At 38.0% G+C, this 22278-nt stretch overlaps 1 protein-coding gene across 3 annotated transcripts in view; it reads right to left on the reverse strand.

Moving 5' to 3' along the window:
* The window catches only part of CTDP1 (CTD phosphatase subunit 1), a 180659-nt gene that overhangs the window by 91997 nt on the left and 66384 nt on the right, over positions 1–22278 (reverse strand). For 2 of the 3 annotated variants that reach the window (XM_019544697.1, XM_019544687.1), the window contains exon 11: positions 16281–16446. The exons of the other annotated variant lie outside the window; for it this stretch is intronic. In XM_019544697.1, coding sequence (XP_019400242.1) covers positions 16281–16446 — 166 coding nt within the window. The remainder of the gene's footprint in view (positions 1–16280; positions 16447–22278) is intronic. 3 annotated transcript variants of the gene reach the window in all.

Genomic DNA, 22278 nt, shown 5'->3' on the forward strand with positions numbered 1-22278 from the left:
GGGGGCACAGACACAGGTCTCTGTCCCTGCCCATCATTCTTGATGGGTAATTTGCTAGTAGATATATAAAAAGGAAAGATTAATGCATAAAAAAGCTACACTGAGGACCTGCAAACCGAGGTGGACTGTATAAATAGGAAAGCAATACAGGCAGTCCTTGACTTACAACATTTTGAGTTATGTTTTGCACTTACAACCTTTATAAATTAACACCGTTTCAACTTTATGATGTCAGTTTCAAACTTTACCGCTCTTGATCTGATGCGACGCCATGCCAGAGAACAAGTTTGCTACATCACTCATCTCCCTGGAGAACCTCTGTTCAAACTTCCTTGGACACTTTCTTTAAGAAAGCAGACAAGACTCCACAAAAACCTGCAGCCAAGACTCCTGAAAAGACTCCAGCCAAGAACACTTCAAAAAGTCTAACCAAGAGCCTTTCAAAAAGTCCTGCAAAGTCACCTCAAAGAAGACCTTCCAAATTAATATGGATTACTATTTACAATATAAATACATTCATGTAGCTGTATTACTCATCTATAATTGATCGAGTACAAAATTCTGGGGTATTTTTAGTGAAAACGGCATCAGCCGTTGGTTCAGGAACCAATCCCCTATTTATAACGTTGTTTCTTATGAGCAAATTGGTGCCGCATTACAACATTGACTTAAGACACGGTTTTCAGGAACCAATTGTGTCGTAAGTCTGAGGACTGCCTGTATCTACAAATGGTTTTATTAATATCCTTACTTGCTTTTACTTTACCAGGACACACACATTCTTCCTTGCCATTACTTTACTATATAGATGCACAAGTACAAGCCCTTCTGCAGTGGTTCCCAAATTGTGGGTTGCAACCCCAAATAAGTTTGCAACATCAGCAGATGGGGTCGTGGGGGTGGGGGGCTATGCATTAAGACAGGGCCACGCTGAGGAAACGGGGTCATGCTCATGAAATTGGGCCATAAATGTGGCCATGCTGAGGAAAAAAGTTTGCGAAGCACTGGCCTACTGGCTTTCAAAGGAGTTTGCCTGCTTCTAAAGACAGAGTTTGGCTCTTCAATCTCAGTTTTTCTGAAAATTTTCCAGACTTAATCCATCTCATATTAGCAGATATCCTTACACAAATCTTCCACCATTAACATAGTAATCAGATTTTCCAATTCAAAATTAACTGGAAAACTACTGTTTAGCCAGAAAGTAAACAAATCTCAGCACTGAACATTGAAAACTGCACATAGAAATAAATAGGTGTGCCTAAGCCAGAGACTGGATTTCCAAAAACAAATCTTCATGTTCAGCACCACAAAAATATGCCGCTGATTCTTATTCTACCACTGTATTATTTTAACTGCAGTTTGTGGGTGAGAACAAATATATATGTTAGCTAGTATCACTGTACTATAGATAGATAAAATCTCTTTTGTTAAAGTAACTCTTACAAGAGCAGGACATGAACTATGCAAGTAGGGTATGAGGGCAGAATGACTTTTACATTTTGACAGTGATTAACCCATCATCTGTAATGAATATGCTAAAATCAGAACTCTGATTACAGAAGTGACAACGGAGCACTGTTTCAGAGGCTCAGTGATTGAGTATTGCAGGTCAGAACAAGCACACTGTTATAAACAACGTAGGACAGTTTGTACAGAACTGCCAATTGTACACCTGGCTGTAGCTATCATTTTTTTAAAATGGAACCATATGTAATAAAAGAACAGACTTAGATTTTGAAGTCTTCAATTTTTTTAGATGCATCCTCGTTCATCATTTCAATATGAAGGTCACCGTCTCCAATTTGTTTTTGGTAGGATCTCTGTACCATGGTATGTCAGCTACAGCTACCGTAGGACTTCGGCAAAGCAAATTTGATGTTGGAATCAGACATCCTGAAGTTCTATTTTGACAGCAAGCTTACTGGGTCAGTTAGTGGCATCTTCAAGCACATATTGCTGTGCATGGGCTGCTTCCTGACCTGGAAGCACTGCGCCATATTTTTGTGGCACAGGGCTAACTAGTACAGCTGAGTGACGGTGACAGTGCCATGTGGACACAGCTATGCTGCTTCCAGTGCACAGGAGGAGACAACTCATGCAGAGAACTATGGCCTGTCTGAGAGCACCAATGCATGCATAGTATGTACACATCTAGATATGGTTGACCAACTTATTTAACGTTAACCTCCATTAAAAGCATGAACAGCACACTGACTCCAAAGAAATGAAAGAATAATGGATATAGTGGACTAGAAACCTTGGCATTACTAGCAATCCCTTGCAGTCAGGGATGCTCGTCTTCCATGACTCTTATCTGGCAGCCTAAAGATGGCCGACAAGGCTTATCCAGAACTGACAGACTCTGCTGAAGCTTGGACACACGTTTCCATTCAGGGTGGGTGGCTCTGGGTTCTTGGTTTGGTCTGAGATGCTGTTTCTGCCATTCCCATTTTTCTGTCTCCTGTTCTGAGATCCTAGTAGCAGACCCTTCCTCCATTTGGAGTGGTCCTGGGTGACAGTATTCCATGAGTTGATATCAATGCTGCATTCTGTGAAGTTGGCCTTGGGGATATCTCTGAAGCATTTTCTCTGTTCTCCTCTTAAGTGTACACTTCGACTGAGCTGGGAGAATAAAGCTTGCTTTGGGAGTCTAGAGATAGTTCAAGAAGGTTCTCACAAAGATCTTTCCTGTTTGACAGCGACGATTCCTCTGTAATTTCCAAAGTTGGACTCATCTCCTTTCTTGAAGATTGTTATGATCATGGCATCCCCGAGGTCATCTGGGATTTCCTAGATGTGGTTATCCAGTCAGAAAAAAGCTAGCCAGACTACGTTTAAGACACCTTTTCTAGCCTCCTTCCCATGTGGCTTGAGCAGAGAATCCTAAAGAGGGCTGCTCAATCACAGTTACAGCTGCCGAATTTCACTTGTGGTTCCAAGTGCAAGATGACTTCCTTGCAACTCCTGCCTTCATGCCAATTTATGATTAGGAGCTTCCAGATCTCACAATCCTCCTCCTGTCATCACTAGCTGGTTGCCAAAGGACTTGAAGAATGTGCTGGAAAAGCCATTCCTTGGTATAAAGACTATATGAAAGCCACCATGTACTTTTTCATATCAAAATTGTTTAAACATTAATAAAAATAGTGGTTTCATAGATTTTTTTTTATTAAACTAGCAGCATGGCTCCACAAAGTGACTCATTTTCTGACTACATGGTGACAGCAGTTTCTCCAAAGCAGCAGGGGTCTCTAATCCTACAACTCTTTATAACTTGTACCTAATGCAGAGTGCAAAAAAATCTTGATAATGCTGACAGTAGTTAGAATTCCTGTAGTTTCCAGGAGTTCATACTGAGAAAAGAAATAGCTGAATAGATACATTCAATAAAATATTACTCTCAGCAACAGGCAACTGAAAAAGGAATGCTGTAAGCATACTCAAGGGAACAGAGCTCACCCATGCCTCCTCCCCAAACTGCCTAATTACTAGGCAATTTCATCTTTGGGTGGTATCAGTGTTGAAGAGGCCTTTGGTGGCAACAGATTTAACTGTAGACGGGTTCTCAAGTCCTTTTACTGAAAATTATTGTTCTACAGCATTAACATGCACAGGTACCCTACAAGAGGACATATTTATTTTAAATGCATACACAATAATTGGAATAGCAAAATATGGTAAGGTTAGGAATAGTCATAAGCAGACAATTCTAGCTTAGATCAATATGCTACTGGAGCAGACATACTTGAAGTAGGCGTTTCAACTGAATGGAATCAGTAAGTAAAACAATATCATACTGATAAAAAAAATTGCTGTTATGAGATAAGACATATGGGCTTATCTACAGAGGCAGTGCAACTGTACTAGGTGAATATTTTGAAAACTTTTAACTTGGCCCAAGCCAAATCATTTAAAGTTGATTGCCTACCTAAATGTTGACAGGGTTAGCAGCATTCAAATTCAGAAACCAGAAGTGGAAACAAATGCTGAAACAAAGTTTCTCAATTGTTCAGTTTTATGCATCCTCATTGAAGCAGCAAACCAAACATAAGTACATTAAAGTACTAGGGTAGTAGAACTAGATGTTGAAGTAATGCTAATTGTTCAGCATTACATATCAAGGTGGCAGCATAAATCAACCCCAGATTGCACGAATAGTGACAAAATGTTTCAGAAGATGCCAGAGCATTCAAATTATTATTTTCTTCTCCATGGATATTTAAGGGGAGGCAAACCTTATAGAGCTACATTTATTTTTTTTGGTATATTCAGATTTCATATTAGAAATGAGAATACTGGAAAAAAGATCCACTGCCTAAAAGTAATGTGCCATATAATCAAGAGCTCCATTAAAGACTAGCTAGGGAAGAATCAAATTGTGCCCAAAGACAAAACCATATATGCACACTGACCTTAGCTGTCAATCACACCTTAAACAGCATATAATCTTACTCAACACACACAAAAACCTCAAACTTCTATTAGAATTACTCATTTAAAGTGTTGTGAGGCGTTTCAACATAAGTTATATTTTCTTCAAGGACAATTTTGAGAATGCTGGAAGACTTACAGAATTACTTTGCAAATACTCTGTTGAACTAGTGCCTGCATCATAAGTGAGGTAAGATGGCACAGGATGGCAAATCAAATACGTATAGCTTTAGATGTTTCAGGAGGTTTAGTGTTTAACATGTTGTAAAAACAGGAAAATTCAGAGAAAAAGCCTACTATCAGGCACTATTTTGGATTCTGTTCTTACATATTTAAGCAAGTCCCACCAACTCTGGAAAATTAATTTATATGAATGTATGGCCGCTCCCTTGCCAGTGCTACCATCCATTAATGACACCTACTGATGAAGCATCACTCACAACAGTAAAAAAAAAAAATCCTCTCACGGTTTGCACGCTGTGAAAATACCTAGTGGTAACAAAATTAAAGATGTATTATTAGCTCAAGGTTATTTTTTCTTGTATTTGCTAGCTTTGGTTTGTAAAAATATTCCTTGCTCAGAATAAGGTTGATTGCTAATGAAAAGGCCTTCTAAACTAGAAGTCCAATACGCTTTATATATACACAAAAAAAAGTTTTGATCATACAGAACCATATGCAAGATGAACAACTCCCAGTTATATCAAACAAATAATACATGTTTCTATCAGAACAATATCTACAACCATGTGATCAATGCTGACTTAAAAAAAAAAAAAAAAAATTCGAACTTTTCCTATACCTTTAAACTTGAAGTGTAAAATTCATGAATGAATTAGTTCATGAATTAGAAATAGTTTCTCATATAACATTAAATAAAATAATCTAATCAAAATTAAATACATGATATACCTAAAAGCAACACGCTTCCTTGACTATTTTTCCCATTTGAAAATGCTCTTTTTACATTTGTTTAAGAACTGCCATTTACTGGGTTAAGCCATAGGTCCAACTTGCCCAGGATCCTGCGTCACATAGTGGCAGAGTAGATGCTGAAAGGAAGAGCAAAGCGGGTACGACTAGGGTTTTTTCCACTATTCTTTTCTTACTTATAGCCTCCAATATTCTTTCCAATGCGCTCCTATTGCTGGACGCACTAGGGCTGTGCAAAGCTTCAGTCCCTGATTTGATTCGGCAGTTCGGCCCGATTCGGTGGCCAAATCTCCGAATCAAAGCAGAGGACTCTTTCATCTATCCAGCTTTAAATGTTTTTTCTACATACCTCTAGGTGACAGGTGGCTCATGAATGCTGTGATGCTAGGGTCCATGGAGTGTCCCACAGAAGCACAGAGGGCTCCCCAGCATGCTCAGCAGCAGACCTGGAAGTGCTTCTGGTCCACTTCCAGGTCTGTGGGGGAGTGCACGGGGGGGCACCCAGGGTCCCCCCACAGCCGATCACCAAGCTGGGGGTGGGGGCACCCCCCCACACTCCCCGGTGGACCTGTAAGTGGCCCAGAAGTGCTTCTGATCTACTTTCAGTTTTGCTGCTGAGCACATGGAGGTCTCCCTCACACTTCTGTGGGACGCTCCATCCACCCCAGCATCACAGTGATCACGAGTTGTGCTGGTACCTCGAGGTATGTAGAAAATTTTTTTAAAGCTGTGTCTATGTCTGAATCAGCACTGAATCTTCAGATTCTGATTTGGCCGAATCGAATCAGGGACAGTGATCCGAATCAACTAATTGAATCGCTGTCCCTGATTTGGGCAGAATCCGAATCAAACAGGGCCTAGGAAGCACCAATCAGCCGACTGGCCCTCTGAGCCCTGGGTCCCTGGCTTGCTACTTGCCAGTGTGGAGGGAGCCCAATCATGTTCCCAGGTTTCCCCTGCTCTGGCAACAGGGTCCAATTAGGATCTGATCCCAGTCACGCCTCTTGCCGTGTACATGTGGGATGGCAGGAGGTACAACTATTGTGACTGTACATCAGATGCTTTTGCACCTTTAAATAGACATCTGCCAAAGGCCATACATTTTCCCAATTTTACCCTTCAGCTTCTACACCATTCAAATATTGAGCTCTCCTTAACAGGAAGCAGATAAGATCCATGTTATGAGACACATGAGGAAAGAATGCTTTCTGCCTCTTTCTTTCTACATTTCCAGATAAATTATGTAATAGAGAGAACAAGAGGGCAGGTGACCATGGGGACTGGAAGAAGTACTGGAAAAAGACAGCTAGTAATTTATGGCATACTGCATATTAAAAAGTATACAGACTTTCTTGTAACAAACATTTGGATTCAAAGTGGATTTAATACACAGAACAATGGTTAAAACTGAACTCAAGACAACTATCATTTTGCACTACATGCACATCCATCTGACCCAATTAGTATTTTAAACTAACCAAGAAGTAACAGCATTCATTAAACTATGCGGGGAAAAGTCCTGATCCTTAATTCACAGCATGGTTTATCTACATTTACTAATTTAGTGTAGAAAACATTAGTCAGAGAACTCATTTGTATCTATAATGTTTAGCAGGATGAAAGAAAGAAGCAGTGACAAAACAGACTGATGCATCTACATTCTACTTGCATAAACATTTGTATGAGGAGTGTGTACCTTCTAGAAGAATAAAATCTAACACAGTGTTTCCCTCAAACAAGTGATCATGGCATAAAGGATGTTATGTATGCGGCTGCCACGAAGTTGACCCAGGACATAAGTGCATCACAAAAAAAGTCCTGTTTTGCTGCTCATATCAACTGGATCAATTGGTGTTTTCCACCGACTTCAGTGAAAAGATGGAGGAGACTGGGGACTGACTAAGAGCAGATTCTTGCTCTTCTGTAGACAGTTTATGTATGAGAGGAACATAAATAGGTACTTTTTTTTTTGCTTTGAGAGGCAGAGATAATATGGTTGAGGAAGGGGAATCCTATAGATGGGAAGCAGCAGCAAAAAGGTTCCAAGTACTGACAAATGAAAGAAGATGAAATGATTATACAAAGGACAGGGCTCCTTACACACAGCTGTTTCAGGCTGTGGTTACTGCAAAGAAAGTTCCCCTGACTTTTTGCACTCCATACAAAAGCCTTGCCAGCCCAGCTGCTACTGAAAAAACAAGAAAAAAAACTAAAGAAGATTGGGCTCCCTGCAAGCAGAGGAAGAAAATGGGCATGAAAAATCTTGGTTTTGCCTGCCTTACTTAGAGTCCAGCATACACACTGATGTCCGTTTAGCAAGTAAGTAAGGTTATAAGAAATGACATTAAAAAACAAGGAATTGTTTTTCTAAAAACAGAACTTGGCTGAAAGGATTTAAATATCTAACTGGGGTTGGAAACTACCCTTTTGTTCTCCTCTGCGTTTCTGTATAGATGGTGAAGTAAAACATCAGAGGTAAACCTGAAATCAAGATTTGATTCTGGTGCCACTGAAGAGGATAATCTTGTAAGTACCGCTTCCTAAAAATAGTTAAGTGGCTTTAAAATACTAGTCTATATGAAAGATGTGATAAAACTGGTATCTGAATGAACAAGGGTACTGAACATCTTGTCAAGTATTGTTCATTGGTAATTTTGCTAATGTTCACTTGTTTAAAGCAACAGACCTGAATAGAGCAACGAAAATCGAAAAAGGTACTTAAGATCTAACTGCAAGAAAACGTCATGGTTTTAGGTGAAGTTGAGCAGAGAAGCTGAGTTTAGTGCACTTGTTCTGAAGGAGGACTGTCCTGACAAGATGATCAGTGGATAACCTCTGGAAAAGGATAATCATACTTCTTCCTGTAATGAGAAAGCCCTGAAAGACCATTAATTATGAAAGCACAAAGAGGGTGATCTTATGGATTATACAAAACTTCTTTCCAGCTTCTTTTTTTTTTTTTTTTTAGCTACTCATTCTCTAACTTTTAGATGGGGATACATTTAATAAACATTTCCCACTTCAGGTTAGAATAATCTGTAATGGTAAGGGTTGGCAACATACTGCCTAGGGGCAGGATCCAACTTGGAGGAGCTGGATTTGTCCCAGGGACCCAGAAGGTTTTGCCTCTGCTGATGCTGGGCAGCAAAGAGCAGCGCTGGGAACACACAGCTGACAGCTGCGCCTGCACTGCCACTGCTTCTCTCTGTCCCTGACTTCCCAGCTGTAGCACAGGCACAGCTTCTAACTGGTGGGGAAATGACCCAGGGCTGGGCAGCTTCCAGGTGTGCTTGCACTGCAGCCGGGCAGGGAGCACAGGCAGAAACACATATAGTGCGGATGCAGTTTCCAGCTGCCAAACTCTGGTGCAGCTCCCTACTGGCTTGAAAGTGGGGCAGTGGGGAGAGGCAGCAGCAGCAGCAGAATGGGTGCAGTTCCCATCTGATTAATCCCAGTGCAATTGAAAACTGCACTTGCACACTAGCTGAGGAAAACAAGGGGCTTGGAAAAGCTTGTAGTGATGCAGGAATAGCTCCCAGCTACTTGGCACCAGCACCTGCACAGGCAAACTCCCCTCCCCTTCCCAGCTGCTGACACACCAAGGCCACCCAACTTCTGCCAGACTGAAGCCAGGTTGTTCTGGTCCATGGTTTGAAAATGTGTAAGAAACATGATCTCTATTGGCTCTAGTGAAAATAAATATTTGGAGATCAGACCCTCAACTATTTAGAGATTTAAAAAAAAACAAAAACAAAACAATTGACAGGTGAATTTAAGCTTAAAAACCTGATAGAAACTAAACTTGGGTTCACTCAGTCTCTCTGCTTCCACATGCCAGCTAGACATTGGTGCTTTCCTGCTGACTTCTGTCACTCAAGCACTGAGTGAATGCAAAAGGAAAAAAACACTTTCGGGTTGGAACTTTAGTAGGCAATTTCTCTCTCACCAAGGGTTCACTTGGTAACCCAAACTTGTCCTGATTTCAAGTGATGAAAAATCCTGGCAGCAGCATCGTGCTTGGACTCTCGTATCTTGCTCATTTTGAGATACTTCAACATGTCAGGGTAAGAACAAACCACCACCAGAAGTGGTATAAAGACTACTGTGAAGTGGGCATGACCCTAACTTGTGTCAGTCATACAGCCCATCAGCTGGTGCCCTGATCTTCACCGCCTGGGAGGTATTCTGTACCAAAACGAAGCTGGGAAGGTTAAAATAACCGACTGCTATACATAACACCTTTTCTATCTTTTAAGTGTGCTTGCAGGATCAGATTGTGAGATTAAATGTTACCTGCTTATGGATGTGCTTAGAAATGCAAAAGGGGAACAAAATACCACACAATCCCACACACTCACTGGAAAAAGATACAAATTTTTAAAAATTGTTCAGACTATGTAAACATGCATACTGAGCAGTGGTTTTTGGCTTCTGGCCACTGTCAAGGAAGTATAAGTTCTCTATTCAGACATCACTATGGAAACATCTTCCCCACCCCCCTACTCCCCTGTCTTGCATTTTTTTAGCAAAGAACAAATAAATATCCTACACTTGCTTTCTTGGGCTCATATGGCTTATTTCACTTTGAAATATTTCAAACATATTACCTTCTGCAGATGTCAAATGGTTGGGAGAATAGGTATTTACACTGGATTAGGGACTTGAGAGCTTATTAGAATTTGTATTTTCATTAAATCAAATAACAACAAAACCTAATCTAAGTGACACACGTGACTGAAATGATTAGAAGAAAGTGCTTCTAGAGCTAAACTATACTAAATGACTACATTCCTACCTCACCACACACCAAACCCACTGTCACTAGGTAATTAAGACAAATGAATACCAGTTGAAAAATAGTTAATCTATTCAGCTTTCACAGCTTCACATGCAGCTCCTCAGCATAGAAATGAAAGGAGAGATGAAGTTCAAAATATTTTAAAAAGCTTAAAAATCACTATGCAATGCAGCAGAAGCATTAATCTTGTTAAATATTAAAATACTACAAATAAGTAATGACAAAAACCAGCAGGAAATGCTGAGTTATTAATCTGTTCAGAGAGAGTTCATTTAAAAGTTAAAATTAATTAATATTTAAGCAATGCACAATAATGAAAAAATCATTACTTATTTTGAAAAAATTGGCCAAAACAATGCTTTTTAAATAAATGTTTAATAGTCTAACTGAGTCCTAGCAGACAGATTTTGGTAAAAACTGAACTAGTCACAGAATCTAAAGTGTGAACATCAATATGCAAAACCAGACAAGTTATTTCCAACTTGATGACAAGGTTACCATTATCAAACACATTTAACTAAACTTGCACATTTTTGGTCTATATTAAAAACTGGTGTTCTTCCAATCCCAGCCCATTGTATTGTTCACTTGCATGTTATTTCACAAAACATAATAATTTACAAAGGATTTCAGTCAATGTGAATTAGCAAGACTATATTTTAAATGAAAAGCAATCCTTTTAAACTCGTATACAATGTATTTGCATAAGTACAACGCATTTGAAACTTCTGGATAAACTACTGAACATTAGATAGATTAAACATGGATAGACTATGCCAAAGATCTCAAAAAGGGAAATGTTGTATTACTTCAGTCCTCGGTAAATTGTACATCCTTTCCTCTATGTATTTTCTGACCGCAATACAGGGCAGGGCATTTGAATCACTTTTAATAATTTTTAAAATGTTTTTCTCCAGAGAACAGTACTAAAAATCAAGATTACCCATGTGGGTTGTCACATAACACTAGTTAAAGCAGCAATTCAGGCACAACTTCACACTACAGAATTCCAAGATGCAATTTTTAACTATAAAGTTGTATAAGATAACAAGACTAAATGAATGAAACAAGTCAGAAGCCACCTATGGCAACTTCTTTCATTATAAGATAAGGTTTTAACAGAAACATATACCTGAAATAATTTACTCATTAAATCTGCCATGTAATACAAGGTTGCTAAAAGGAAGAACAGCTCCAAGTATAGATGATTAAGAAACAGGGGTGTGTCAAGAGCTGAGATGAGCTGGGAGGCTCCTCTGATGCACTGCAATTACAGCACATTGGAACAGACTCCATTAATCTAGTCTGTTGGAGCGTGATAATTATTGTGCTCCAGCCAGCCTCCATCTCTCATGTATTAGCACCCTCGCTCTTCAAAATAGCAGTGGGGGCACTTTTAACTAAAGCTCATCAAATGAGCTTTGTTAAAGCGCCCCTACTGCCATTCTGAAGTGTGGGGGCACTAATGCATGAGATGCCGAGGGTGCTTTAATTAAAGCGGTTCTCAGAGCCACTTTAATTACAGTGTCCTCTGCCCCCTCCCATACCCCCGGAGCATGTGTAAAAATGCCCTAGGTTCTTAGCAACATATAAAACTAGTTCAAAGGAGGCCAACCTTTTTGGCAGGCATGTCAAGTTAGACATGGACTGTCCCAGTATGCCACTCCCATTCCCTTCCCCTGCCTGATTGGCTGCTCTGTTTTCTGCTCTCTGCCCCATCTGCTGCTGCATCTCCTCCCCAGTCAGCTAGGTTGCCTGTGCCATTTGTGGCACTCAGGCTGCAAGCTGGCCACTCATGCACTAGACAATCCAGAAAGAAAAAATTCTAAGAAGCATTCTTTGGACTGTCATGGATTCCCTCAGCATTATGGCAATAAAATTTTAAATAAAACAACTGACTTTTTTTTTTTTTTTTTTATAGTAGTAATGGATGATGTACATCATATTTGTAGTCTGGCAGTCGCTCTGCAGCACCAGTTGACTAATGTTTTTCCAAAAGAAATACTGACAGCTGATGCTATTGCATAAGGATGTAAACAAACCAACAATACCATCCCAATTTAAGATTCATTAACAAAAAAGAACAGATGGTTCCTGGAACTGGCAATGCGACAAGGTAGACTTTCAGAGCTTAAGGTCACGAGATGATTCCAACCAAGCTTGTAATAATCTGAAGTTACTATTTGCAGGCTGCTTATTGGCTTATGTGAAGCAAATTGGTGGCCTCAGATTGATTTTGAGTGAGGTAGTATTCACGTGACAAACTACCATCATAGCTGCTACTTATGTTGATCAATAGACAGGCAAAGGAGTACCTGGACAGCTTATCCTTTTGCTATCTGAAATAGCCCCAAAGAACAATGAAGAATCATGAGATATCCTGCATCACTGTAGCTTAATATGCAATGGTACTTTCAATTATGAGCCACAGATGCGACTAGTAGACTTGTTGCCCATTAAAGGCATTCTTCATGCCTAATTGTTTTGTATTTGCATTTTGCACTTGTGTATGAGCTAGAAAGATTAATTTTGATCAAAATAAAATGGGTACACTGATTCCCGGGGAAAAAAAAAAAGTCGAGAGAAACTGAAAGATCCCTCCTTGGCAGGAATCGGTAACCTGTTAAACAGAAGGTCAAATTAAATCATCATAGTGGTCCTGCAGTTGTAAAATTACTATAACTTGTTTTGCATGATCATAATTCTCTCTTTATCAGAATCCAGCATCTACTCTCAAGAGGTGTATTTTGCATTTACTTGGAAGGTATTAAAATTCAGTTTCATCTTAATCTCTTCTGTGACCACATTCCACGTATCGGGTCAATTAATAAATCATTCAGTTCACTCTTGAAGCCAAAGGTCCCACTATTTTAATCAAAATCGAAAAAACACTGGAGGGCTCAATTGCACAGAGTAGAGTCTTTAGTTATCTAATCTTTAGTTAGTTTCAAAGCATCATGGAGGGCTTTGAAAATAAGGATCAAAACAATGTTTGACTTATTTAATGATGAGCCAGGTAACCGAGATGCTCTTGTTTTCAGCAGTCTATAACCCTGAAAGACAGGCTGTTAGTTCAGCAATTATAAACATTTTTTTCAAGGGATAAATATTTTTTTGGAAATTAATATCTTCTCTTTCCCATAACACTACTGTTATAATGTTTTGAATTGTTATATTTACAGATCTCTTACATTTTTCTAATAGTATTCATCTTCTGTTACTGCCAGAGACCTTTCAGAAGCAACAAATAAAATCTAAAAGCAATTTAAAAAAAATGGAAAAAACAAACAAACAATCTAAAGAATTACACAGAAAAAAAATGTTTTTCAAACCGTGATAATCACTTTTAGCCGATTACTCTTATTTCAATGCCATGATTGCTGTGTTAGGTAAGCAAAGACATTGAAGAGGAAATTGCAAAAAACTTATTTACTTGTAAAACCATCTAGACCACCAGAACTTATTTTATTTCAGAACTAACAAACAAAATCCACAAAAGAAAAAACTTTAGTTTCAAACTTTCAATTAGTCTGTAACATGCAACTTCATAATTTAACATGGCAGAGTTAATTATAGGCACTTCTGTCATCTCAGGGCACTTGAAAACCTTCAGACATTAAGCCAGTGAGTCTGAATCATTATAGAAAATTATACAGCAATTTCCCTTATATTATTCTATCAGTATAATCAACTTAAATTGTTCATAATAACTACTACAATACCTTTACAGCAGTCCTCACAAAACCATAGTTCCAAATTCAACCCTAAATTCAATTTGATTTGGAGAAAAGAACTGTACATAAAAAAAAAAAAAAAAAAATCAAATCACCCTGAACCCAGAAAATCCATTATGAATACTATGGGCTCAAAGAACTAAGTAACACAAGAAGAAATAAGTGGCCACTTTGGATAGGCAAGTGCCAACGTTTCCTTAAAATGTTTCTAATCATATATCAAATCACATTATTTTTAAGAGCATAACCAGCTCATTGCGATTTGATGTACAAATCACAGTCATTTAAAGGAAATGTTGGCACTTGCCTATCCAAAGTGACCTTTTATTTCTTCCTGCTCATCTGACTAAATTTTTAAGTTGCCTTCTTAAACAATCTGCTGAGGGATAAAACAAACAAACAAACAAACAACCCTTTTCTTCACTTTCACGCTCCTGTAGATCCATTCTCATCTGATCTGCCATCTTTCCTTTACTACCAGGATGCCAATTTCCCACTTGGCATTTTCCACATTCACTTGCTAAATGCTTGTTTGAGTACCTTCATACTCTCTCATTGTGCTTTTCACAAAAGTAAACACAGAAATAACTTGTATATTACTCTCTTTTAAAACCACCCAATATCAATGTTGTTTTTCTGTGACAATGGCAACAACCCAACTGCTGATAATGCTGAGACCATAGCCTATTGCATTAAACCAACAATGCCTTGCTGCCTCCCTCAAAGCCCCCATGTGTTTGCATCTATTTAGTTGCCTTTTTTTAAAAAATTAAGAATGTAAAAGCATCTTTGAAACAAGGATGGTCTTTGTTACGTGCACCTCAACAATGGGATTTCAGGTCCGTGAGGAGGGTTTCTAGGTGATATGGTACTACAAATTAAAAGATACTGATCCCTTGGAAGAACCAGTAAACAAATGAGATGTACTGAAATGATTCATTTTACATATTGGATTGGAAGGTAAAACAGACTACTGCCCAAGCTTCATGGAAAATGACATCCATCTCTAGAAAGTCATCATCTGACCCAACGACCAGAACTGAAAATACAAGTCCCAGTTACTATGGCAAGAAAGCTATCTAATGCAGTATGATTATGGATCACTTTGTGATATAAACATAAGAACATGAAAAATGTTAAGTCAGAAGTACTGTTTCTCTCAGAACTTTTCATGAATTATGATCTTTAGATCAAGTCTTGACACCTTAAATTCTAACAAAATCCTTACCTGGAAAATTCAATATGCAACTATAATGGTAGTTATTTTATTTCCTAATTAATGTAATAACTTAATGAAATTACACTTTGAGGATATCCATTCTACACAGTAATCAGCAAATGCACAAAAATGGAAATTCAAGAAGTTAAGCCCAAACTAGAATACATACAGTAACATCTAAACAGAAATTAGATGACAAACTAAATCTAGCACTTAACTAAATGCAGATTAACTGTCATCAATATTTATAATTCACTGCTACCTCCAACAAGTCTCTGAAGTAAATATCTTAAGGCACATTTACAAAGCGTTTTCCCCACCCAACTTCCAAACACCACTGACTTCCATCCTTAGTTCAAACGAGGTATCAAATTTTAGAATCAATTTTACCCTTAACATTTAAGGAAACAAAATACATGCAACTCTTCCTGAAACACGATACCTTTCCTACAGCCACATCTCCTTTAGGTAGGCATTATTTAATGTAAATTATAAAAGGTTGAAAAAGCTAGGGTTCATTCTAAGAGAGCATGTATTAATATAAATAGTAAAAATATCAGTGTTTTACAGGTCTACATAAAACTTCAAGCAAGTTGACAACAGTATTTACACTACTAGCCTGTATCATCTTTCAGATTTCATGCATTTCTGTATCAAAATTATATCAATACTACAAAATCATATGAAAGCAGGGCTAGAAGGGACCTTATAAGATAATCTAGTCCAGCCCCCTGCTCAAGGTAGGTTCACCTCTGACTAAAACATTCCAGCCAAGTGTCTGCCTAACATGCTCTTGAAAATGTCTGAGAATGAAGATTCCACAACTTCTCTAGGTAGCCTTTTCCAATCCCTGACCATCCTCATAGTCAAAAGTTCTTCCTAACTGCCAACCTAAATTTCCTCTGCCGCACTGTTTTATACATCTACTTGCTCAAAGGAGTATTTAGCATGTTTTCATTTAAGTTTGCATAATGGCATGTTGGATAGAAACTCAGCAGACCAAAAATGGTTCTGTTTCATATTACAGAAGCTTCTCTCTCACTATCACCTAGTTGCATGCAAAATCAGATAACATACACGTCAATTAACAATCTTAAATACCATTACAAATAACTGAGCAACTCAACCATAAAATTAGAATCCTGGCACAATTATGTTAGCTCACCTCTTTGTCCATACTCTCTAAATCCTCTTTACATAGTGTGTACAGTGGCATTGTTTCAGACATACTTGGCTGGCGTTTCCGTTTGGATGGACCCGGCTGCTCTTCCGTCTCACTGGCTGGTAACTCTTCTTCATCAAACAACTGCTGTTGATGTGGTTGAACAACTCTGCAAAATTCCAGGAGGTCTCACATAAGACAAATTAGTTTCAACTGCAAAATTTCATAAGACTGAATCAAATTCTACTATGAAGGTATGATTACTGAAAATCTACCATTTCACTTAAGCACAGCCATGCTTTCTTTTTAGCAAGGCAACATGACAGCCCATTACAACCCTTTAACAAGATCTGTCAGGCTGAGTATTTAAGAGATGACTAAAATAATCCTTGTCCTCCTTTGCCAGTGTGCTTCATAAATTGATACAACATTTGCATATACAGTCTCTTTATAATCTAATCTTTGAACCCAGTAAATTTTATATTCCCAATCCATGGTCAGCTCTCTCATTATGGCAGCCAATGCTTGCATCTTTTGTGATCACAGATCATAACAGGCTTACAATAGTATTGATGAAGCCTGGTTACGAGGACTCATTGATGTTGGGTCTGAATAAGCTCCAAAAGCCACAAAAAACTTTTTTTTCCAGCTTATTAATACATTAAAATAAAAAAGTTTTCCTTAATTTTAGTACCTCACTACTTTAAATGAACTTCAAATTCTACAGTATATGGAAAAGTTACAAAATGAAATGAGAAGGAAATGTTAAGTTACTGGAAAATCAATGGGATAAACGCATTGCTATGGATTAGACACCTGTGAAATTATTCACTACAGGAAAAATCCAACATGCCAAAATGGAAGAACTACAGGCACAAACAGGAACAGAAGAGACTACCCAGATCTTTTAAAGATATGCATTTTTTAGAGTAATGCAAGCTCACCAAGAAGCTGTGGGATCTCCTTGTTCCTGTGAGCCAAATGACTAGGTTTTCTGCAAAGAATTAAAAACTGCCACTAAGTTAAATACTGGGATGATTCTGAACCAGACTCCTTCTCTGGCACAAAGTTATAGCAGCCTAAGAACACCCAACCCAAAGTCCCCCAACTCTGTAACAGCAACTTGGGATCCCAAATATAACCTGGTTATGAGATACTACCTACAGCTATATCCCTTATACCAGCCAAAGCAAAAAAATCTTTACTATTTGCAAATTTCTGCTTGCCTACTTGTATATGACTAAGCATTTCAAGCTGCTAACAAGTGAAGGAAGCAATATCAAGAAACAGCACTAGATAACTAGAAATTTAGATGGATTTAATAAATCTGGCTTTTTGGAGGGAGACAGACAACTGTCTTCCTTGATTATGTTTATGGAAAGGAGACGCTTGTTTTTCCAGACAATAAAAGGAAGTCAGCCCTAACTTCAAACTAGGGCTTTCTCTGGTCTCTTCTGCAGAGATGAAAGTTAAACAATACAATTGTGTTAGGCCAGCTAAATATTACAACAATAAATGTGAAGCTTGGGAGATCTAGAGTAATATCAAAAGGTTGTTATCTTTCCTTTTTCATATTTGAAACATTTGCATATGCCAAGATTCCTAAGTGGTTTAAGACAGTTTATCTGGTTTATTTACATTGCCTTGAGAGTTTTTACTTTTCTATAATGATCTGCCATTGAGGCTTTTTTCACTCAAGTATTTCTCCCTTCTTTGCCAGATGCACACTAAAAAAACAAAAACAAAAACAAAAAACCAACCAAAAACACCCCCACATTCTTTGGTGAAACTGCACTTTGAGATATTTAAACTTTGAGAAAGAAAAAAAATGCAGAATTCCACAACACCCAAAGGCATCCTTTTCAGTATACATGGCTGCTCACACTTTTTTTTCAATAGAATAACATAGCCAAGGCAAAAACCATCAATGCTATTCATATCCTTTGCAAACCTTTCTTTCAGGAAAAAAAGGGAGAATGGCAAAAACAAAAAATAGGCATAGGACATACAGCAGGTGGACAAGCATGACCATTATCTTTATAGTTTATAAAATTAGCCTGTTTCTTTGAGGACAATTTCTTAGCTCTGATTAACCACAGACAGAAGTCTTTTTTCTTTTGCTTAGCGTTTTTACACCTTTTTGACCAAAGCAGTTGAGTTAAAAAAGAACGTCATTTACATATCAAATGGTGGTATAGGCAGGGACCATTTAACACCAGAATTGTACGGTCATTTTTACAGTTTTCTTTCACTTGGTTCCAATTTTGTACCCAATAGAAAGCATCATTTGGAAAAAGTAACCCTCATCTTCAGAGAAGACTATCATCAGAAACATTAAAAGCAAATTCTTAAAATTGTGTCCATGCTCAAAAAATAGCAAAAAGGAATGTTCCTGAAATGAGACAGTACAGAGATGGATCATTAGCTACACTTTCAATTGTGTGCTCACTCTAAAATCTTCATTTACTGAGCATACATTTACACATATATTAACTATACGTATTATAGTGTGCGTATGTACATATTCTATGCAACAAAGTATGTAAAAGGTAAAGGTGTCTCATTCACAGGCCCACTGAGACCCAATGGGGCAGTGAAAGCAGGGCATACAGTCAGTAAAAATGGAATAATTATCTTCTCTCTCACACATGTTAAACTTCTTATGTATTTGCATAAACTGAGATTCTCAAAATGGCCTAAGAAAGTTTATTTGGCCCCTTTATATAGCCCTGGGAGTTTTTTACTTTTCTATTTTCTATCAGAACGATATATACTGCTTCTTATACACATAGTAATATATGTATTCTATATATTGCATATGAATATTATCTAGGGTATATATTAGAATTACATATTAAATGATATTGTATATTGAGAGAGAGAGACAGAGAGACTGCTCAACACTATCTACTTTTTGCCAATATAGTCCATCTTAATTCACTGCTGTAGCCAACTGTGACAGTGCTGTCATACCAAAAAACAGGATAAAAAACACAAGAGCTTTCAGACTCTTAATGAACGAAAAGATATTTTATTAGACATACTTTTGAATCTTTACAGTTTCTATCGCTTCTTGTGCCAAAGAAAAATTAAACCACAACTGAGATGTTACTGAAGTCTGCTCAGATTAATTTCAGGAGCACATTTTCAGCAAATGAATATCTTTTTCCACACGTGCATTATTTGGATAGGAAAAGGGCACACATCTGTGAAAGTGACACATTATCCTTCTACGCTGCTACACATAGCAGTATAAGAACTAAAAAAAATGAAGGTAATTAATGTATTCATTAACAGCTTTTACTCGTTTAAGTTAGTTATCATTAGGAGCAATGGCAGGAGATCGCTGCAAAGAAGTGTAAATTCTAAATATGAACCTAAATAGCTAGTAACACTAATGCTTCCTGAGAGGTGATAGCTTTGTATTTTTGGTTCAGACCATGTTCACATGTCTACAACCCCACTAACTTCCATGGGAATGTTCATCTGTGTAAAGCTAACTGGAAATGCTTATGTCAGCAAAACTAAAATATACCTGTTGTCCTTTCCCCACCCCACAAAACAGAAAGAAGCCAAGGGTTGATTTGTTAATTCTCTTCATTCAGTTCAAAGATGGACTGTGTAGCACATTCTTTTACATCTGACTTGTGTTAGTTTTTATAACAAAAAATACTTTAAAATAGTAACAAAAAATTATGTGTAATGACAACAGATACAGCTTCAAAAAACAAAAAAACTGCACACAGCAAGTAAACAAAAACCTGTTTTACAAATGAATTACCATTCTAAGTGAGCTCCAAAGCACTTATTTTCACCATAAATACCCATGTAACTTGTACCTCAGCAAACTAATATATTTGGTGCCTCTCAGGGTCACTTAAAAGCAAAAGTGCTGCTTTTAACTTTTTACATGTAAATTATACCCATTTTTTCCAAACTCATCTACCCTTGTCTGTTACTGTGTTATTAGTGCTCTCTAGCATATAACTTTCCATATTATTTTTGCTTTATTTTAACCCAGGATGCCATCTGCAATTCTCCTTTCAGACAACATTTAATTAATTCATCTTAAGAATAGTTATAATTCCAGTCTGTTAACTTATACTGTAATGTTTGCTGAATATCTTTAAAACATCTCCCCATTAAGCCACAAATTGTCAGGATGCTTCCTCGTACATATGCTATTTTTTTAAAAAAGAATTTTTACTAATCTCTACTAGAAATATTCTTACTTTTACTGCAGGAACCAGCTCTCGCTAACAATTAGTACACCCCTGGAAGCTTCCATTGTACTGAGCATGGAACTTGCTGGTACATCCATCTTTTTTATTAGACTACGGTGATCAGGACAGGAAGCAAATGTTTCCACACGTCTCAGAGGCATGAATGCACTGCCAGCACATTGGACTTGTCATATACAGCAAACTGAAGTAATTAAGCATGTCATTTATACTCACTTGTTCCAGTACAAGTGTGTGTAGACACTAGGTCCCTTTTTTAATTTTTGATTTTTGCTAGATTAAATTGAGACAAAAACATCATGCTTAATTGCATCAAAATAAAAATGGGTACTACTCTGTTATTTCAGGTTCAATTTAGGGAGCCTCAGAACCCACTTTGTTATAAATATTATATTTAAAATAACCTTGTAATATGCTCTAAAAAAGGTACCAGATCTATTCTTGTAATTATTAAGGACCTAAGGCCATTGCTACTATAAATTCATGATCACCTTAAATGAGTTCTCTGGATGGTAACAGAAGATTCGATTTTCAGAGAAAGCCACAGTATCAGGTGAATCAGAGAGACTCCAAGTTGTTTTATTCTATTACCTGAGGCTAGTACAACCAGAAAAGAACCCATTATATATGGTTCTGAATGTTCCTCTGAATGTTTTAAGGGACACATCAGATTTTAGGAGCAGAATTAAGTGCACGAGTTAACCTAAAGCAGTTGAGGCCAACCTTTTTTGGCAGGTGTGCCACAAGTTAAGCACTACACCCTTCCTGAGTACCACTTTGATCCTGTTCCCCTGCCCAAGCTGCTGCTCCATTTTCTATTCCCCATCCTATCTGCAGCTGTGCTGCCTGCCCCCTCCCCAACCTTCCATATTCTACACACGAGGACTCCTGTGGCATACATGCCATGGGCTGGCCAGCCCTGACCTAAATCATGTCCCATCTCTCTACTGCCTCCCAGATGCATTTATGCTGGAAAGTTTGTCTTTGTAAGATGAAGGGCTAGTAGCCTAGTTTCTTATCAAATAAAAAGCATAATAAGGGGGGTATGTTTACAGAGACTGTGGCAGTTACCAGCTAACCTATTTTCACATTTATGATTTTATCCAGTTGTTGAATTTAGCTCATTCAACACTAGACCGCTGCCACATTTACCCTACACCAGTGTTTCTCAACCTGTGAGTTACGACCCAAAAGTGGGCTGCGAGAATGTGTGAAAGAGTCACAAACAAACTTTAAAAATGGATTCTCCTTTTAATGGAAAAAATGTGGGAAACTGTGGCATTTCCCTTGCAGGCTGGCAGAATACCACCCTGCAAGGGGCTGCTTGGAGCCCTTCATGCCTCACACCCACCTTCCGTGGGGCTGGGGCTGGGCAATGTTTACAAATGGGTCCTGGTACAAAAAAGGTTGAGAACCACTGCACTACATTACTCAAACATTGCTGTGATTGCAGAATTGTTCTTTCCCTTCTGGTACTTGTGATGACACCCATCACCATGACAACCAAGTGCTACACATGTGGAGAAATGAAACATCTTACCAACAAAGAAGCAAAATTCGAGATCCTGCTTGCCATCAGACACCTTTGAGGTAAATCAACTGCTCCAACTTTTAACTGAGCCTATTTTGCATAAAATGAACTTTTTCAGCAAGGAGAGCTTACATCACACTCCAGCTCTCCTATACAATACGAATTTTCATTTCTACCTAGGAGAAAGTTTTACACTCTTTGCATTCTTCTATGCCTGAAGAAGGGTGCT

Source organism: Crocodylus porosus, unplaced genomic scaffold (genome assembly GCF_001723895.1).
Source record: "Crocodylus porosus isolate Cpor-Errol unplaced genomic scaffold, CroPor_comp1, whole genome shotgun sequence".
Taxonomy (NCBI): Eukaryota; Metazoa; Chordata; order Crocodylia; family Crocodylidae; genus Crocodylus; species Crocodylus porosus.